Source organism: Magnolia sinica, chromosome 4, assembly GCF_029962835.1.
Source record: "Magnolia sinica isolate HGM2019 chromosome 4, MsV1, whole genome shotgun sequence".
NCBI classification, from domain to species: Eukaryota; Viridiplantae; Streptophyta; class Magnoliopsida; order Magnoliales; family Magnoliaceae; genus Magnolia; species Magnolia sinica.
In genome coordinates, this window is record NC_080576.1 from 615,947 (window position 1) to 634,064 (window position 18,118).

The window sequence follows — 18,118 nt, forward strand, 5'->3', positions numbered from 1 at the left end:
ATGGATGGACGGTGTGGATACAACACATAAATCATGGTGGGGCTCACAAAACGTGGTGACGTCACTTCAGCAGCGAACCCCCGTCCCGTGATTCTATGTTCTTGGGACTGGACAAAAATGCCCCTATCTGTACGTACAAAGCATTGTATTGCATCCAACTTCCCCGTATTCTTTTCCTCCGTCTTAAAGCAACACACTTTGTTATCAAACCCCACCCACGAAAAAGTGGAATTTTTATTTTAAAGTTTCAATTAAAGGCATCTCCAAAAAGCACTCGTCTCTGTCTCCCTCTCTCTCTGTCTCCCTCTCTCGAACGATTTAGGGCTTTTCTCTATTTCTCTCTTCGATTCCCACAGCATCATTCCGCTCTGCAGGCGTTCCTTCTCACATGCTATTTATAGTAAGCTCTCTCTCTCTCTCTCTCTCATACCTATTCAGTTACATACATGCTACGATTTTAGGGTTTCCGTGTTGATTCCTTTTTTTTTTTTTTTTTCTTGGATATCAGTCTGATATCTCTGTTCATTTGTTACTTCTGATGCCGATTTCGTGATTGTATCGAACGTAGAATTTATAGCCACTTGTATTTTCTTTTCAGTGCTGAATCGGAATTCCATTGTTGGATCAATGACTTATTCAAGTGTCAGCCAGCGATTTATACCCTATTTTCTGGATTGAATTCGCGGATTGTTCTTGTGTTCCTCATCTTGTCAATTCACAGATTCAGCTGTATGCAAAAGCTAATAATAGCAGGGTATATTGTTTTCTCCTTGTTTTCACGACATTTCGTATGAGAGATTATGTAAAAATAGTTTAAAAATCCAGTGCTGCTTTCTTTGGCCACGGTTCATAAGAAATAGCTAAGACGGGGTCGCTTTGCTGCGTGGCTGCAAGGCCACATGGATCAACTGCTGCCAGTAGAGAGTGGTCCATGGGCCCCTCCGAGCCCTACTGGCGAACCAACACCAGCTTCTCGCCTCCCCTCTCTAGAAGATGGGACCATAGGTTTCAATCTGAAGGCCCACCATTTGGATCACATGGTGGTCCTCAACTCTATGACTCTTCTCTCTCTTCAAATAGTAATAAAGATAGCCGGAGTTGGGTGCGAAGCGACGAGTTCCCTAATCAGTATTCTGCATCTGAAGGGGTTGTCTCGTATTTGAGCAGCCCGTCTGATAGTTTCCAGGCCCAGCAGTGGACGCCGCCACCGATGCAAGGAGTCAGTATCGATGAGTATGTTTCTGCTACAATGAGAGGTACACCCTACAAGACGATACTCTCATGCAATGCCTACAAGTGCATTCAGTTGTATTTTTTTTTTTCTTCTTTCAATTTTATTCACTCTGATTCAACTGTCTTTTTTATTGTCTAGCCATGCCTTTTGTTTTATGTATTGTAGTTTTCTCTTCTTTTAGAACACAATGTTGGATGGTTGTTGAGAAAGAGATATTCATGTATTTGTCCTCGGTTGCAGTTTTCATGCAGTTCTTCTTGACGCTGTGCATGACCGTTGTTTTTTTGTCTGGCCTCTTTCATCACGGCACTTAAAATTGACAGCATAGGATGTGTTGGCTTGGAGTTTTATGATTCCCTGGTCACTTTTTCTTTTTCAAAATAGTGGAAAAGCATACAAATTGTTGGAGCTGGTTGGAAAGCGATATGAACATTGAATCATACAAAACAGCTTTCTGCTGGGACTAAAAGAATAGAGAAAAGGAGTGCAGGATAAATGTAGAAAGGGGGATATCAGAAGAAAAATGGAGACTGTAGATTGTGGAAACTTGTCTTCTTTGATACTAAAAAGGGACATGGATGCATACACAGCGTAAGAGAGTGTGGTAGAACCCAGTTGCTTTGATTGTTCTAGTGTTGCTAATTTCGATCACATAAGAGAGCGTGTTTCATTGTAAAGAGTTTGTCAAATTTACTCTTTATATGGTCAAGATATTGCATAAATAACAGCATCAAAAGAGGAAGATTTAAAAGCCTTGCCCCCATACCACAAACTACATTCTACTCGTATATGAGATACAATAAATGAACGAAAGTCATTTTTTGACTGATAAAGCAAAAAAATACCTTGAGGTGGGTGTTAGGGTTTCTTTCCCCGCTTTTAGAGTTATATTCCAACCTTCTTTGGCCTGACTAAGTTGGGCTTTGTCTGTGGTTGATCGTATGTTCCATACATGATGTTCATATGATTCCTCCCCCCCCTCTTTTTTGCTTTCTTATTTTCTCTTGAAGAGGAAAAAGATAAATCATTAGGTCCTTTATTGGGTAATTTAAGCCACTTGAAACCCATTCATACCACTTGGCTGAAAACTGAAAATAAAGTGAAGTTGGTTTAAACTTTTTTTTAGAACCTTATCTGTTATTTGATTGGCTTCTCTACCATGAGTGCACAAATTTGAGTCAAACAAACATTTTGGAATATTGGGATAATGCGGATGAAGTTTTTCAATGTATGGGCGACTCAACTTACTGTTTTTGTGAGCCCAATCTACCAGCTCTGTATATACTCTTCTTCTTGTTTTTAACTACAAATTTGGATATGCACATGACATCAGACCTCGAATGTTTGCCTTAAGAGTTAAGATACTAGTGGCATGGGCCCAGAAAGTTGTTAGAGTGGGTTTTCTTAGTTTTTTTAGGTTAGAAATAGGACATTGGATTGCCTTGCTTTCTAATTTCCCAAAAAAAAAAAAAAAAAAAGAAGCCTGAATTTAATGCTTATTATATCTGGAAGATGAGATCCTATTCTAAAGGCACAATTTTTTTTTTTTTTTTTTTAAAGGATGAAGCAATTTATCTGGTAGGGCCAAAGCAAAACAAACTAGACAGGAAAAAGAAAAAGAAGGAAAAAATACAACTCGAAAAAAAAAAGAAAGAAGAGAAAAACAAAACTAGAATACAACAAGAGCAACATCCCGCAGGCTTGATTGGTTTGGTTAGTCAGAGTATTAATACACGGTTTAAGAAACGGAGGTACAAGTCCGCCCAACTCCATGAGGATTTTATTGCGTAATATATATAATTATTTATTGCCATCTCCCATGTATGAAGGAAAGATTGGAAAACTATAGCCCATTGTTTCACTTAGTTGATCAATTAAGTTGGTGCTATTACACATAAATAAAAAATGATGCTGTTACATTCTTGGATGTGGTCCTGGATAACCTAACACAAGCAGATACATTTTCTATTGGTAGTGCATGCACACATTTACAAAGTTAAGGAAGACATGCACTAAATTACACTGGTCACTACGTTGATATTTGATGCATTCAATAGCTTATCTGTGACTTCTTATTCACAAGAGTGCTAGTTCATCCTTCGCTAGTAAATGATGATGAGTAAACATTGTTTTGGTTTCTCACCCAGTTGCATGTTATTATCATATTACCTTGGTGATATGTGATCCAATGGTTGCACAGGATCAGGTTCATTTTCCTTTATGATGATAGGCGCATGGAAATTTTACGTGAATTGTTTCTTATCCTAGAGAGAGAGGACTCCAAAATTCATCCTGTTGATGTAACCAGTCCATCTTGTTGACGATAGCCAGTCCTCATGTAGGTATTCTATAACCGTAGTGGTCACCACTGTTACCAATACGAAACGGGCCGTAACGTCCGTTTCAGCCTTTTGTTAAAAAAAGGTTTTGGCCCTGTTATGGGCATTACAGGCCTTTAAAAAAAAAACTTTTTCTGTAACTGCTGTTATGTAACCGTTTTGGTTTGGCCAATTCAATAAAATCCCTTAATCTTTTTTTTTTTTTGGAGAGATAACGACAGACTTTCATTGCATGGGGCACTGAGATAGCACCAAAAGGAAGGACAAAAAAGAGGAAAACAAAAGCGAAAAGAGAATTTACAGCGTGACTGCCAATCCTCTAGCCCCTGCCCATTCTAAAACAAGAAGCCAAATACGGCTAGAGACCCACCCTACACTTTTACTTTCATCTTGGAAGCATCTCTCATTCCTTTCCCCCCAAATTGACCATAAACCAGCTAGCAAGCAAAGTCTCCATAACTTCCGATTCTTCATACCAAAGGCTACCCCATGCCAAGCGGAGAAGAGGTCTTCCATCTCAAGAGGCATGACCCAATACAAGTTGAATCTCCCCTAAATAGATGACCAAACTGTAAAAGTGAATGGGCAATGGACAAACAGATGGGTAACCGATTTCGTGTCGGTCATGCACATTGGACAATAGTTTGGAATAACCATGGATCGTTTTTTGGAGGTTGTCAATTGTGAGGACTCTTTTCCTACCCACTAGCCAACCAAAAGCACCAATCTTTGGAGGGGCCCAATAATGCCAAACATGGACCGGCTTCAACGGTCTTGACCCAACACTAGAAAGAGAGTGATAAAAAGACTTGACAAAGAAAAGCCCGGATTTTCCCGTACGCCACACTAGATTGTTGCCTACATCTTCCGAAGGGGAACAATGGTGCAAGCAAAGAAGAAGCTCATCATAGTCTCCAATCTTGTCATCCTTGAGATGCCAACGACAATGTGGTGCCCAAATCACCAACCCACCACATAGATCGAAACACTTGTCAACCGTTATGTTGCAATATGGGGTAAGGCTAGCAATCTTTGGGAACCTACAAGAAGGGGCATCTCCAGAGCTGTACGCAAGTCGAGCTTGGCATAGCTCGACTCGGCTCGGCTAGTGGCTGACCCTAGCTCGAATTTGGCTCGGCTTGGAACTCAAGCCTGACTAGCCAGCTCGACTTGGTTGGGTCAGCAGCTCGGGCCAGTTCGAGCCGAGTTCGAGCCTTTGCGACATTTTCTCAAACACATGGAATGCACCTTCAATTTCTTACAGTATGCAAAACAACAGCAACAGTTTGTAGGCATTTCATCAAACACTCGATAGGCAGCTTCAAAATCAAAATACAAGGGTAGTTTTATCATGTAAATTTTTTTTTTTTTATTTTTTGTAGTGATTTGTTTTGTATCATACCTTCTTCACCACTAGCCGATCCTGTAGAGAATGTATGCACCCAAACACCACTTCGTTGAGTCATTTCATCAAACAGTTGGTGAGCAACGTCAATATCAAAATAACCGAGTCACTGAACTGATTCGATCCGAGTTTGATTCGAGTTGAGGTTCAAGTTGATTCAAGCTCGAACAAGCTTGAACTCGGCTCAAAATTTTTTCTAGCTCCAAAAATCAGCTCGACTTGTCTCGAACTTAGTTTTGAACCGAGTCGAATCGAGCACGTTAACTGAGCTAACTTGGTTCATGTACAGCTCTAGGCATATCTGCCCACCAAATATCTTCCCAAAACCGAATTCTGGTCCTATCTCCCGAGGATAAACCCACCCCCTTCTTTGAAATTAGCCCTCATTAAAAATGCCCTTCCAAACCACCGATGCCCTGTATAAAGAAGACTCCCTTGTCCACCAGCCTCTGTCTCTACAAAAGTACTTACCAACAATGACCCTTCTCCAAAGAGCCTCGCTTTCCATCCCAAATCTCCACCACCATTTACTGAGGAGAGCCAAATTCATAATATTCAATAATCGGATATTAGCACCATGTTCGTCATATGGCTTATAAACCTCCCCCCCCACTCCAAAAGATGAAACCGTCTCTTGTCAGGGCAATCACCCCATAAGAAATTACGTCTGAGCTTCTCTAAGTGAGAAAATCTCATTTACACTCTAAGAAAAATAGAAGAAGTGGAATCCATGTTTGAAGTTTGAACCAGTGGGAAGGCTCAAAAGTCTTCCAGAAACTGGTTGTTCATCTTCATTCCTAAGAAATGAGAGGTAAAGCCCATACGCCACCTGCAATTGGGCTCTTTGGTCAAACAAAAGTACCACATGCAGTTTGCACTGGCGTCTAGTGACATAAGCAATGATGTAAATTTCTGTTTAGGCCTCCAAACACGAATCTCATGAGTCCTCTCCGCTCTGCAGCTCGAACTCCTGAATGTGTATCTCTCAGAGCCAAATCTGGTCCTGTATTGTTGCTGCTATGACACTGACTGTTGGGTGTCCTTTTGACACTGTTTTGCTCCTAATTTGGATCCTAGTTCACTCTTGTATTGAGGCTTGGGCCTGCTCCTACATCTCCTCTTTTCTTCTCATTTTCATCTGTATGAGTGTTTTTGAATTTCAAAATCATCATCATCATTGATCTAAGCCTTATCCTAACTAGTTGGGGTTGGCTACATGAATCTTGTTCCACCATTCCAACCTATCAAGGTCCAGACCTTCAGTTAGACCATGGGTCATCAAAGTCCTTTCTTACTACCTTTGTCCACGTCCTTTTGTTTCTCCCCCTTTTCCTTTGAGAGCCTTCAACTTGTACCAACTCATTCCTTCTAACCAGTGCAGTTCTTGGTCTCCGTTGCACATGACCAAACCATGCAAGTCTTTTCCTTATCTTATCACCTATTGGTGCTACTCCTAAGTTCCCGAGAATGCATTCATTTATAATTCTATCCTTCCTCATCTTGCCACTCATCCATCTCTACATCCTTATTTTTGCTACACTTGTCCTATGAACATGTTGTTCCTTATCTGCCCAACATTCTGTTGCATAAAGCATGGCTGCTCTTATCGCTATCTTATAAAATTTCCCTTTGAGTGGTACATGGCGATCGCATAAAACTCCAAAGGTAGATCTCCATATCTTCTACCTAGCTTGAATTCTATGGGCGATATCTTTCTCAATCTCCCCACTATCATGAATTATCGACCCAAGATATCAAAAAGTGGTCATTTTGGGAAACTCCTGGCCAGCATTCTTAACTAGTTCCTTGTTTTCACTCTTTATTATTATTATTATTATTTTTTATTACTTACATTGCAATACTCTGTTTTAGCCAACTAGTTTTAAATCCTTTAGATTTTAAAGCATACCTCCATAAATTTAGCATTATTTTTACGTCCTTCCTCGTCTTGTTAATCAATACCGTCATCTGCAAACAACATACACCATTGGATCTCTTTCCGCAAATGCCTTGAGATTCAAAATCTGCTGACATATATTTTTCTGATTAACCTTTCACTGCCTCCTATTTACCAGTAGAGCACAAGAAATTGGGAAAACTGCTGGTGTTCAATTTTATTTCTCAGTAGAACTCATTGTATTTATTATTGTGGTGAAAGTTCATGAGTTAAATTATTTAAACCTTAATGATGCCGTGATATTTTTTTATATTCTCATACTTCTTTATTTTGCAAAACTTCAGATCCTTTTCCATAATAATGGTTTTAGTTATCTTTGCAAATCTAACCATGGTCTATTGATTTTCCTGTCAAATTTTCTGTACCTGATGTAGTGGACATTATCTTGCAGTTCTGAATTATTCATATATTGTATGGCAATTGTTAGGCATGTTTGCCAACTAGAGTATCAACTAGTCATACATTAATATAATACATCATTCCCTAAATTTAGATACCACCTTTCTCTTATAAGATTTAATGCATAATTTGTTGGAGTCTTTCAATTGTGGTTACATTTCCTTCATGGATTTAAGGCTTGTGCTGCATCATATGAAGGCTTGCTGAGATGGCTAGAGCTGTGACGCAGTAGCTCTAAATGCCTACAAGATCTCTGTAGGATGCCTGACACTTTGAGCCCGAAATTAATGCTTTGGTGGTGTCATAGTATGGGCTTGTGTAGTGGATTGTGGTTGCTGATTTATTCTCAATCTCCCCACATCCTCTCATAAACTTATCTCCAAATCAAGGTGTTCCGTATCCGTTACGATATGGCCGTAGAGACCGATTTGTGTAGCTAATAGTTGTGACCGCTACGCAATATGGGATTGAAATGAGGCAGTTGGTTTTTTTTTTTGAACCGTATTGGTCGTTATGGGGTATAACGATCGCTACCCTCGTAACGATCGAAAAACAATCACGTTTTTTTTTTTTTTTTCCCTATTTAAATCCATTTTCTCCCCATTTACACTTTTCTCATTTAAAAAACTCTCCTAGATTATTCCACAATAGATTTGACTACTCTTACTATAGTTTTTAGGATTAAAATCGTAGATTGAAGCGATTTGATTGAATAAAAGCTCCATGGGCCTTAAAAAATAATTGAAAAAGTACTATTTATGTCTTATTTTTTTCCTGATTTCTAGTTCTAAATTCTAATGCTCGATTGTGATATGCAAACATTAGAGACATATAACCATGGTCATAAATTCATTAGACTGCCCGATACAACATTCTCACCAAAGAGTGGACTGTATGCTACCATAAATATGTTCAAAACAAAAATTGAATACATATTTAGAATATTTACATTATTTTGGATTTTCTACATATTTTTCAATTTTTTTTTGGGAAAAAAATTCAACCGTTGCTGGGGTCGTAACGGTTGTTATGCCCCTGTATCAGCCGGTACGTGCATCGATAATGGTGTTGACCCTTATAGCCACCGTTACCAATACAAACCTTGCTCCAAATGCCATCACATCACTGGTTTTCCTGTTCCTTTAATAATATTCATATATCATAGATCAGAAGCAAACTACTGATTATTTAACCATAGTTGGTACTATAAATCTTAATAGATCCAAAATTTACCCTCCGCCAATCTATCATTTTTTTAAAGATAAAAAATAAAATAAAATAGTAGAGCACCTAATCATCATCATCATCCTCCTCCTCCTCCTCCTCCCTCCTCCTCCTCGTTGGATGGGTTGCATGCATGCCATACGCACACCAGAGTAGGCCCCATACAGAAAAATGTTGTAGAACAATCCTATCCTAAAACTTTGCATGGGAACCAGCCTCCTAAGAAGGGGAAAAAATGAAAAAAAATCCTAAAAGAAATCATAAATCTTTATCTGAAATGAAAAAGGCCAAAAGCTCATCTTCAACAGCTTTGTGGATTGAGAGTCGAAAAATTGGAATTGGAGGCCCAAGGGGTGCTTGTGTCATGTATTTGGGTTTGAAAGAGGGCAAATGGGAGTTCTACACATTTACAATATGTCATTAGTAGTCAGCCGTACACATCAAGGTCCATTTGCGGGTGGTTAAGATTGTCTGAAATGGTACATGTACAGATATTTTCCATCTACAATAGGACCCACTATTTGGATGGCTTGGATAGCTCTACATCATTGCTACTTTTGAGAATGATGGGTCACCACCATTTCACAACAATAATTTTAACTGAATAACATATAAAACCTTTCAAAAAACATATAAAATCTTTTAAAAAATAAAATAAAAACATAAGTATGGTGTAGCGTATGTTACATATGCTACAGGGGAAATTCACTTATTTGCATGCTTAATAGCGTGTAGGCTGGCATATGCTACACGCTAGGTAGCGAGCTATTTAAAACACTGGTATGAATTAACATGTGAAGAATGGACATATACAGCCCATAGAATGGTAGCTTGCTGCACCCTTTTCTTTCCCACCAACATGTAATATTTATAGGACATCTGTGCCATGCAAAAACTGGGCCCCAGCATGAAGATCACCTGGCTTGAAAATCAGGCCTGTCCGCCCTCCCGTTGCATCTTTTCTCTTGCCAATCTGTAAAATGTTTAGGCTGCGTGGCCTATGCAAAAGTTGGGGCCCACCATGAAGATTACCGGGCTCAAATATCAGGCTGATCCATTCACCAGGTCTGCCACACTGTTGAAATCAGTGGACAACCAATGTTCTAACCGAAAATGCAGATGCAGCCTGTGGCTGCTTTTCATTTGTCATTGAGCAGCCTTTTGGATTGAAATCACCATCATCATAGCCTTGAATTGATATATTTCAGGAAATGGTTTATATGCTCCAATTACATATGAATTCAGGTGTGAGGAATTATCATAGAATGCTGCAATTTTCTGCCAACACGTAGCATGTATAAAGCATCTGGGCCATGCAAAAGGTTGGCCCCACCATAAATATCACCAGGGTAAAACCAGGCAGGTCACTCGCCAGGTGGGCCACAGTCAAAATCAATGGAAAAGCTGACGATCTGACCACAATGTAGATCTGACCTGCCTGATGTTTTTTAGCCTTTTGCACAGCTCAGGCTATTCCCACATGGTCCACATTTGGGAAAAAGGTGCAGCATATTAACTTAAGCTTGCTATGGGCTGTATATGAAAATTCCATGTCAACATGTGTACTGATTTCCAAATATAGAGCTAATGAACTTGAGAAAAGAGATATATGTAAATCTTTGAATTATTTTTGTTGAGAGATTTTTTGTGAATCGATTTGGGAATGGTGGTCAACTACTAGAAACAATATTGTTGACACTTATGTTGCCCTCCTGAGCTACTGAGCATATGGACTATTTCAGAGTACTCAATGAGACATGATGAGTAACAAATATCAACTCATGTTCCATATCAATGTCCAAAATGGTTGAATGCTATAAAAAAAGAAATGAAGGAAGATAGCAGCCGCTTTGCTATTGATTCTTTGAATCAAAACTAATTTAGTGATGAAGAATAAAGTTGAGTATCTGTTTAAGATTAATGGTTCCAGCTTTGGTTAAATAATCATTGATTTTTGGTTACCAAATAATCAAGGGGTTGCTTGTTCATACTCGTGGATATTTGGCAGACCTCAATGTTCACTTTAGCATTTGAGGATTTGTGGCTTACCTACCAAAAGAAAAGAAAAAAATAAAAATAAAACAGGTTTGCAGTGTTTTGATGTATACGAACTGCCAGGACCAGCCTAGACGCATCACTGGTTTTCTCATTGTTCCTCTATTGAGACGCTACTGTCGAGTTGTGTAACTGATAACATGACAACATTGTTGCAGTGACAGATGCTAGGAATCTAACAGAGTCCCCCACAATCCCAATTCCCAATATGTCAATACATTTCATACAACAATTTGAAATAATATTTAATGATAAATTATTATTTTGACATTGTAGTCAGTACAACATAAAATGTAGAGAGAAGGGTACTAAATCAAATATACACATCTTACATATAATATTAAATAAATAAATAGTAACATAAAAAGAACTGAAATTTGCCATTTAGGGCCAGTTTGGATTCAAGGTAAACTAGGGGAATGCAAGGGAAAGCAAAAACATGACATAAGTGGGAGGTAAAATGACATCATTGCTGGGGGAAGCAAACCCTTTGCACCTGTTTGTTTTGCTAAAACTAGTCCTTGAAGATACTTTTACTTTGCATTTGCAACTGTTTGGATTGCAAATCCTACGAAGGGAAGCCTTTTCTCCCCTCCAAATTGCCATCTAAAACATCGTGTCAGAAGTGAACTCTTTTCCCTCCATTTGACTTTTGAGAAAAAAAAGATTGCACTTTCTTGTTGAGTTACGGAGATTGGAGAACAAATGCAAATGCTTTGCTGCAGCATTTGCGACTTCCCAAACAGGTGAAAATATCTTGTTGATGCAAACTGGTTGCAGTCCCCAGTTTACATTCCATCCAAGCATGCCCTTATGACTATCTTTGGTGATCTGTATCCCGTATGTGCCACTGATATTTGTATTTTAGAAAAGTGGAGTGCTTAGTTATATAAGCTTTTACTGTAATGAACATGCAATTTACTTGGGAAGCTTTAGTGATAGTATTTATTGGACATTCTGAAGAAAAGAACACGAGCCATGGATGGCTCCTTCGGTACCCTTGTATTTTTGTGGTTGCCATGCTAATTCTCAGGACGAATATAAATTGAAAGAAAAGCAGATGATGTTGATATTGTTTGAAGAAGGTTGAAGGATGCCTGTGTATGCTTGTGAAAATTTGAAGCATGGTTTTGGTACACTTTAATTTGTGGGACTGCAACTTGCCCCACATGGTTGAACTCTGGTTAGTTAATGGATAGAAATTAGAAATGTGGGATCTTTTTGGATTTTGGAATTGCCACGTTAGTTCTCAGTAATGGATGAGCAAATAAACAAATAAATAAAATAATAGAAATAGTCTGTTATTTCGTTTCTCAGAGGGTGGAAAAAAGGTAGATATCATTTGTTCCTGTGAAGATCTGGAATGCTGTATGGTTTGGTGCGTTTGAACTGGTGGGGATGGAAACTGTTTAATATGATTTAAGCTGGTAGTTTTCATAATGGAATCATAATATTTCATTTTCAACCAAAATCTCACTGACGCTACATGCTTTATAATAATAATTATTATTTTTGATGAGAACATCTTCTCTATAATTATAATGAGGATATGGCTACATAAACAGAGAACTGAAGTTGCAGTTGGATGGATAAATTAAAAGTGAATGGGGATAGCTGAACTGTAGAGAGCTTTGCTCTGCTGTTCTTTGTATTTATTTCTTTTTTTAATCGCTCTCAACCTTCTTCCCTTCCAGTACTCTTGCCCGGTAGCATTACCTACAGCATTTTCTGTTAACAGAAAGGCATATTTATTCAAGAAATGTTCACATACAGCCCAGCTTCCTAAGCTTAGGTGCTGCATGATTTTTCCTGACAACATGTGTAGGACATTCAAGCTGTGCAAAAGGTGGGCCCATCATTAAGATCATCAAGTGCAAAAATCAGGCTGATCTGATGAGTGGATCAGCCTGATTTTGGAGCCAGGGTATCTCCTGATGGTTCCCACCTTCTTCACGGTTCTGATATCCGACATGTGGCATGGTGGTGGAAAATGGTGCAGCTTGGTAGTCTTCGCTATGTGGGTGCTGTATGGGATCATTCCTTTCTTCATTCTGCAGAAACTGAGTACTGTTCTTTTCTTGTGCTAGAACCAGCATCTGGGCCTCTAGTCTTCACCCGCTCGGCAGAGGTATTCTCATATGCCTGCTTGATGTCGCGAACAACACAACACAAAAAGAAATGTCTTCTGATATGATACAGCTGCTTAAACTGGTCTGCATGTTTTGCAGGGAACTTCTGCTATCCCATTCAGTACTGGTTCCACTTCATCTTGTTCAGATGCGAGTGAATACGAGACCATGTCTAAGACACATGTTTCCTCGCACCGCAACTTCTCAAGTCGCTGTTCTTTCATGTCAAAGCCCGTTCACCCTCTCTCATTTCCAAACCAGAATCCAGAGGAAGAAGCTAATGGGTTGGTTTCCAGCATCAACTCAGACCAGCCAAATGAGAATGCTACTCAAATTTCTCATCCAAAGTCAATCCGAATGCTCACTGAACTCCAATCTACGTCTGGTTTTCCAGAGACAACCATTACTCAAAGAGAAGGCCTTCGGTGGAGTAGTGCCAGCAGTGTTGATTTTACTGACTTTTCCGAACATTTGGAGCCCGAAAACTTGGGATTTTCACATAATCCGTCTGAAGGTTCCAAATGTGGATTATGCGAGAGGTTCTTGTCACATAGATCACCATGGAGTTCTCGGCGGATTGTAAGGAGCGGAGATATGCCAGTAGCCGGAGTTCTTTCATGCCGCCATGTTTATCATGCGGAGTGCTTAGAGCAGATGACACCCAAGACACAAAAACATGACCCGCCTTGCCCATTGTGCATGAAATCAGTGGAGGAGAATGTTCCTGAGCAGCGGGTGGTTTGCAGGCTACGGAACGGACTCCCAAGGCTCAGGTCGTTTGGTGAGGATGGACCGTCAAGAGCTTGGGGCTGTGGGCAGGTGGGAGATTGCGTAGAAGGGGCGCTACATACACAGGCACGCAGTAGCATGATGTTGCTGAACAGGAACCGTCTCAAGAAACATCTGTCCTTGAAGGGGAGTTCTAGCAAGGTGCTACCTGATACATTGAAGAAAAGTGGGACATTTTCTCCGCAGCTCCTCCATGGGCGAAGATCTGTCGATCAAGCAGTAGGGTGCTCAAGGATGCCAGCTGGTCATCTTTGAAGAGATGGTGAAACCTCATAGGTTAGCTAGAATTACAGATTGCAGCTGTGTTCAGATAATTGCAGCCTTTTTCTATATTTAAAATTTCCATTTTCCCATTAGGTTTAGGACCAGTTTGGTTCTACCGGAAAATGCAGACAGGAGTAGAAACATGCCCAGTGCAGAATGAGATTGGGATGATAACAGGTGACCCAGGTTCTACTTGTTATTATTTGCTTCTCAACTTAGGGCACATTTTGTTGATGGAAGGGTTTCATGCATCCCATTCCTACCATCCACATTTTGTTGGGATGCACCAAATGGCTTGAATTCCTCGCGGATTGACCAATTTGCATATGGTCATGTTATCATCCAGATTTGAGCAACAACAGGTCCCATCTGCATTCTGGGGTACACCCAAACAGGTCCTTTGGCCCCAGATTGATTATAGGCCTCAACCAAAATCTGATTTTACAGACTGGATGATTGATTAGGAGATGTCTGTCATGTTTAGAGCAGTTTGTGCATATGCCTTTTTCGTTTTTTTGGGGTTGTGTAAGCTGAAATGCTAGTCCCATGGCTTGATATTTGCATAGGTAGTGTCTCTCAGTGAGTGGTGCTATCAAGGTTCTGGTTGGGGTGGAAACCAGAAAATATATCTCCATCTATTTGTTGTGTGAGTCAGTTTAGCAGGCTGTCAGTGTACGTTTGCAGGCATGATTATGTTACAGAAGTGTGGACAGATCATGCTCACATATGGCTTCTGGGTTTTTTATTTTATTTTATTGATAGGGAAGAGCTAAAGCCAACACCACACACACACACACACACGTGCGCACGCGCGGAAACGCTCACCTGCGAACCAGTTCGTATGTACTACATACGAACTTTTTTGAGAACTCATCATATCTGATGAATCTCGCAAATCTGAACGGTCCACATGAAGCAGAACCTCATGAAACCCCCTGGTTTGGATTTTTACTTTGATCTGAAGCTTTGGTGGGCCATGAAAAATGCAAACAGTTTCTTCCCTTGATTTGAATTTCTCTTTGCTATGGCCCACCAGAATCTTAGATCAGGGTGAAAATTCACCCCCTAAGGTTTCATGGGATTCCGCATCTTATGGACCGTTCGGATTCGACACCCATGACACGTGTGCAAAGGTGCGCACATGCCTAGGTGAGCATGCCTCTCTCTCTCTCTCTCTCTCTCTCTCTCTCTCTCTCTCTATATATATATATATATATAAAACTGGAACCGGGGAATGTAAAAGTTCAGGTTTAATATGGTTTGGACTAAAAAATAAAAAGTGTTGAAAAATGGCTATGTATGCCCGTATTATATATAGATAAGATAAAAATAGAAAACTTTAATTCAAATACTTGGAATTGTCTATTCACACATATAATTGTATACATATAGTCAAATGGTGTTCTTTGCTTCTCTCAAATCCTTTTCAAGTAATTTTGATGTAAATTAATCCATCACTATTACAAAATTTAATCTTTCACTCAATTTTATCAATTGGTGGCAACCATCAATTGATCTTTTACATTGTCCTGCAAAGGTTTTTATATATATATATATATATATATATATATATATATATATATATATATATATATATATATATATATATATATATATAGTTTTGATTACTTGGGTGCGTGCTGTGTTTGTCTGCTTGCAAATTTTCCCCCCCATAGTGTTACCATTGGAAGTGTGCTAGTTTGCAGCTTAATCTGAGGTGGTCCTTCAGGCTCCCTTAGGTGCGTTTGGTGAAAATGTGTGCTGGGCATTGCCCCATCTGCAATTTTTGGCCTCCAGCCTATCACACACTGGCCTACCAGATCAACAGCCTCTCCGATCCCATGCATGTTTGCCGCATGCACCCTGAGGGGAGCTGCATAAATATTGGAGGACCCGAGCAGCATACTAGCATTTCTCTGCAACAACAATCAGAAAACATGAGAGTTTCACCTGCAGTTAAAACATTCCTGTCTCAGCGTTTCAATAACTCCGCTGACTCTTATACTAGGGCTGGCAATGGGCATACGTTTACATAATTTCCAAGTATCTTAACGAAGAAAATATGCAGTTAGATATGGGAGGATCTGGAAATTTTTTACCTGATTTTTAAATTTTATCCATTTACCTGACTTATAGGTAGGATACCTAACCTGATTACCTGAGGGCATTTTCATAATTTACCTAATTACTACTATTTTAACTAAATTATTAAATAATAATAGCAATAAGATAGGATGGGTAGAAGCACCTGAACCCAGAAAGCCTTTGGCCCATACTAGTATATTGAGCCCATCTAGAATCTTGGGACAAATGTTGCTATCATTCATGTATTGGGACCATCTATCACTTGGTTCCCACCTTTGATTTTCCAATTTCTCTTAAAGAATCACTTTGATCACACGTTGGTAACTATCCAATCTAGCCTTCATGGAAATGGGCAACCCATACTGAGTTATATTAAAAAGGTATGATCATCAATCTAGACCATCCATCATGTTGCACGATCCTCCAAAAAATAAATAAATTGAAGGCTAGACATATACAGTCCATTATGATTTTACTACTTAATAGTTTAGATCATTGATCTTTATATGGCTCCTAATTTCAATTACTCCTCCCTCTGAAAAATTACTTTGGTCAGGTGATCCTAACCATCTGATAAATGGCTAGGGTGACGGACAATGGCCGGATTTACACGCTGAACATGGTGAACAATAGATAAAGAAATTGGCAATTGTGAATACGGATATCCTACTTTCAGTACTCAATGACACTGTTCTTATCAAGTGCCTAGATGAAATAATGGTAGGGAATTAGTAGACTTTGGAGATGGTACAAAACGAGCATTCCTCTAAATTTTGGAATCAAATAATGTTGGTATTGCATTAATGGGAGAGGGTTTGATGACACAAGAGGAATATTTTTAAAAGAAATCGGATCAAGTGCTTAGATGCTAGTCCATTATGTGGGTCACACCTCTGAGTTTTCATTAGATGATCCTAAGGGTCCAATTGATGGTTCAGGGAAATGGATGATCCTAGTTTATTATACGAGTAACAGCTATATGACCGATTCAGATTATCCATCACACGTTTTCAACATTTGATAGCCCCTCTTAAAAAAAATCAATTTGGCCGGAAAAATCTTAACCATTGCTCAATGGCTAGGGAGGAAATGGATACCCCCACTTAAAAAAATCAATTTGGCCGGATGATCCTAACCATCTGGTCAATGGCTAGGGAGGAAATGGATTATCCATTTCGATTGTGACACGAATGGCCTGAACCTTGATCTGGAACATCCATCATGTGGATCCCATCTTTGATTACCCAAACCTCTAAAAAAAAAAATAATAATTCACTTTTTGGATAATCTTAGCCAACCAATCAATGGCTAGAAAAATGGATGGTTCATATTGTTGAGATGCAAATGGTCCCATACTTGATCTTGACTATACATCATGTGGGTTTCACATATGATCAAAAGATCACTCTGGTCGGATGATATTACCAGTCCATTCAATAGGTAAAAAAATTCATGATCCATCTTGATTATACAAGAACAGTATTATCAGTGATCTAGATCATCCATCATGTGTTTCCCAAGTTTGTTTATGTATCCCTCCCAAAAATCAGTTTTGTTGGATTATAACAAGTCCAACGAATGGACGGTCCGCATTTATAGTAAAAAATGGCCTGATAATTGGTCTAGATAACAGTTACGTGTGTCTCGCATTTGGTCGGTTTTGAAAGGGGAAAAAACTTGGACAGGCGCATCCAAGGATTTTGAAAAGAACACACACCTTCCTTGATTTTGAGGATATATATATATATATATATATTTTCCGTGGAAAATATTTTGTCAGGTGATATTTTCCATGCATCAGATGTTGCGACCGGTTTAACTTACACAAGTACTTTTTTAAACAGGAATTATAACTGATCTGATGGGCCCACCTATTGGAACAACAGATCACTTTGAAATAAACCGCCATATATAGAACTAGTTGGAAATCATTCCATTGGTAAAGATTGAAAAAATCATTTTCCATGTATGGTGTATGGTGGAGAAGAGAAGTAGCCACTCTTATCCACTACCATATCCTAACATCTATACCAAGTAATTTCCCTCCCAAATCCCAATAGATATGATAAGCAGCTTAGAACCCAATTGAGACCTTTCCTTATAGATATGGTAGGACTGAACCTTATTTATTTCCTTGTGCCATTTAGTGGCTATTGGGAGGAGAGAAGAAACGTGCAGCTTTTAATGAAAAAGAGCCATGGCCTTTCGTCCCTTTGAAGATAAATAGTATATAGGGTC

At 39.2% G+C, this 18,118-nt stretch overlaps 1 protein-coding gene across 1 annotated transcript; it reads left to right on the forward strand.

The window, feature by feature from the left end:
* Positions 1–204: 204 nt before the first annotated feature.
* On the forward strand, positions 205–14,518 carry LOC131242050 (uncharacterized). Its single transcript, XM_058240419.1, has 4 exons — positions 205–400; positions 599–1,256; positions 12,701–12,741; positions 12,842–14,518. The coding sequence occupies exons 2-4, from the start codon at positions 932–934 to the stop codon at positions 13,784–13,786; spliced, it is 1,311 nt and encodes a 436-aa protein (XP_058096402.1). The 5' UTR covers positions 205–400; positions 599–931; the 3' UTR covers positions 13,787–14,518.
* The last annotated feature ends 3,600 nt before the right edge of the window (positions 14,519–18,118 follow it).

Coding starts and splice junctions, on each gene's coding strand:
- LOC131242050 (XM_058240419.1), top strand. CDS start 932: ATGGGCCCCTCCGAGCCCTACTGGCGAACCAACACCAGCTTCTCGCCT. Junction 1,257..12,700: donor TGTTTCTGCTACAATGAGAG/GTACACCCTACA, acceptor TTCTTGTGCTAG/AACCAGCATCTGGGCCTCTA. Junction 12,742..12,841: donor TCTTCACCCGCTCGGCAGAG/GTATTCTCATAT, acceptor CATGTTTTGCAG/GGAACTTCTGCTATCCCATT.